This window comes from Sylvia atricapilla, chromosome 17, assembly GCF_009819655.1.
Source record: "Sylvia atricapilla isolate bSylAtr1 chromosome 17, bSylAtr1.pri, whole genome shotgun sequence".
Classification (NCBI taxonomy): domain Eukaryota; kingdom Metazoa; phylum Chordata; class Aves; order Passeriformes; family Sylviidae; genus Sylvia; species Sylvia atricapilla.
The window spans coordinates 1,755,418-1,758,519 of record NC_089156.1 but is presented as its reverse complement, the minus strand read 5'-3'; the positions used below and the strand labels follow the sequence as shown (position 1 = coordinate 1,758,519).

The following is a 3,102-nucleotide window of genomic DNA, read 5'->3' as shown; positions in this document are numbered from 1 at the left end:
TTTTAGTGCAGACTGGCCGTGGCTCCCTCCTCCTCCTCCTCCTCCCTCGGGATCCAAAGCTCACAGATGTAAAATGAGTCAAAAGAGGAAAGACAGGGAGGGGGAAAAAATCCCCCAACCCAACCCTATGCACTGTACAATGTCCTCCAATTTTCCTTCTCGTACCAATTACAGTAAAATCTATTTACAGAGCCTTAATTACCAAAGCAGCTGGATTTGGGGGGGGGATGGATATAAACCAATTAAAAATATATTGACATTTGAATATCATAATGGAGGACGTGGGTGGCTGCCTTGACTCCCGCTCACAAAAAAAGGGCTTTTTTTTTTTTTTTTTTTTTTTTTTTTTTTGCTTTTCTCTATCCACCCACGCTCATTCCAGGCAACTTTGGAAAGATGAGACTGGATACCTGTGCCTGGGAAATAAAACACCCAACACACAGCTAGTTAAAGAGGTCTGGTGGCTGCAGATGTTGATTTGATTCTGTTCTGGTCAACAAATTAAAAGTTCTGGGGTTTCATTCCGCTGCTCCCCCCCAGCTTGGCTCCATTGCTTTCCCCTCGCCCAGTTCCTCCTGCCCTGGGAATTCCAGCACACGGTGGTTTGGATTCCTCCCCTGGGAAAGGTTTTGTCCTTTTTGGGTGAAAATCATCACAGAATCGCAAAAGAGAGGCATAGAATTGTTTGGAAGGGACTTTAAAGACCACATCATTCCAGTCCTCTGTCATGGGCAGGGAGACCTTGGATGGGGCCTGAGCAAGCTGGGATAGTGGGAGATGTCCCTGCCCATGGCAGAGGGTGGAATGGGATGGGCTTTATGGTCCTTTCCCACCCAAACCATTCCATGAGTCCATCAAACGCAGAAGAACCCCAAACTCCAGAAGCTCACAAATACAAAAGATCCTCCTGCTCCTAAGCCAGAAGCTGCACATCCCTCCGTGGGCAGAGAGCAGAATTGTCAGGACGAGCAGCAAAACAGGAACAGGATCGATCTCACATCCCATGGGTTTTGGAAAGACCAACAGCACCCTTCCAAATATTTCCTCCATGGGAGTGTTAGGACCTGTCCTGCTGGGACACAAGTGAGCTGCAGTGGGGATTTAGGGCAGCAAGTGCCTCCTCAGGGATGGTTTTCCTTGCTCAGGTGTCCCAGCACATCCCTGAGCATCCCAGCTGGATTTAGCCCCGAGGCAGCTGCGATAGGAACACGCTCCCTCTGAACGTCTTCCTGTCTCTGCAGCACTTCAGCTGCAAGTCAATTCAGGAATTTGCTGGAGATTAGGATCCAGCACTTGGAAATCAGTGATAAAATCCTTGGGTTCTGTACCTGGAATGAATCGAAGTGTGCAGAATAATGATCAGGCAGGAATTGTCCTTCCACCACTGTATTTTTCTGAATAATTTGCTACATAAACCACAAGATTTAAGCTCTGCCACACAACAGCCTTTTGCCACCCCCATGACCTGCCTGCACACACCGGAGTTCCCTACAGCCCTTCCCAACCCCCCCGGAAAACACGTTTTCTCCCAGAGAAAACATTTTTACAGCCAGTTGCTCGTGATCTGAATTGGTCACAAATTGACACTGGAAATGCAATGAGTGGATTAGCGCTGGAACAGGGCTGGATTCCAGCCCTAAAGCGAGTTAAGATCAGCTGGTTGTTTAGAGAAAAAATCCTCACATTTCTGCCTATCTGAACTGGTGAGATAACCCTGAGAGCAGAGCTTGCCGCCTTTTGCTGGTGAGATTTCCATCTTTCCACTTCATTTACAGGATTTCCAAATCCTTCCCAGGGGACGGAGTCACTTCAGGAGAGCAGCCGGACCCGGGGCGGGCGGCACCAGGACATGTCCCTGTCCCCTCTGCTCCTCAGACCCTGGCAGAGCCATCAAGCAGCCCAGGTGCTTCTCCCCTCGATGAATGACGGCTCCGAATGAATTCACCGCGCGCCCGCCGCACCGGCACATCCCGACTTTTCTTGCTGGAAAAGGAGCTGCCAACGCGGAGATAAAGCCCGGTTGATACCTTTTATGCAGCACCTGAGCCCATTCAGCCAGCACTGCAGAGCCTTTTCATGGCACAGCTCAACAATCCCGCTTCTCCTTCCTCAATCGCTCCCCATTCGGGCGGGACAAAGAGCGGCACCCAGGGCACGCTCGGAGCCTTCTGCCTTCCCACTTGGAGAGGTCCCCGCTGAGCGTGGCTTTGAGGGACACGGCTGTGGATGACAAGGCCACAAAAAGCCTACGCTCGATGCCAAATTTAAAAAAAAAAAAAAAAAAAAAGGCAGATGATTTGCATCTTCAGATGGATTGCAGTTTATTCAGCGCAGAAGTGAAACTTCAGAAGGAGTTTTTGTCTTCTCCCAAAATTCTCCGTCCCACCTGGCGGCAGAGAGGGTTGATGGCATGTGCCCCCAGTGCCACGAGGTGACCAAATGCCAACAGAGCTGGGGGTGGCTGGGACAGAGATGCACAGATCCTTCTGGGAGTCCTCAGGAGTGCACCTCATCCCATGGCACATCCACATTCACATCCCGATGCCTTTCCCAGCATCAGGACGGGCCCAGCCCCATCCTGCTGCAGATGCCACTCTCAATTCAAAATGAGTTTTGAAGTGTTCAGCCAAGCAAGCCAAATCCCAAATTGCTTTATAAACACTCTGCATTCCCAACGTGGGCTGGAGACTCAGCAGCGGGAGCAAAGCCAAGGCGGCTCACAGAGGAACAATTTGGGATGATGGAGGAGAGCTGGAGCATTGCCTCTGGGTGTTTTTGCTGTTCCGTGGGAAAACAGCCTCATCCACCTTCCATCCTCTGGGGTTTTTTACCCCTCTCTGCAGGACCGATGGCCATCAGCTCTGCACTGGTAGCCACCACCTCTATATTGATGGCCATTACTCCTACACCGGTGGCCACCACCTCTACACTGATGGTCATTGAGTCTACACTGATGGCCACCACCTCTACACTGATGGTCATTGAGTCTACACTGGTGGCCAGCATCTCTGCATCGGTGGCCATCATCTCTACCTTGATGGTCACCACCTCTATCCTGGTGACCATCACCTCAACATTGTTGGCCAACACCTCTACACTGGT

The 3,102-nt window shown here is 50.8% G+C and overlaps 1 protein-coding gene across 1 annotated transcript in view; it reads left to right on the top strand.

Moving 5' to 3' along the window:
• LOC136369132 (rasGAP-activating-like protein 1) overlaps positions 1–1,283 on the top strand; it is an 8,140-nt gene extending 6,857 nt beyond the window's left edge. Inside the window, 1 exon segment of the mRNA XM_066331798.1 lies at positions 1,242–1,283. Within this exon segment, the coding sequence (XP_066187895.1) occupies positions 1,242–1,283 (42 nt within the window).
• Positions 1,284–3,102: the final 1,819 nt, after the last annotated feature.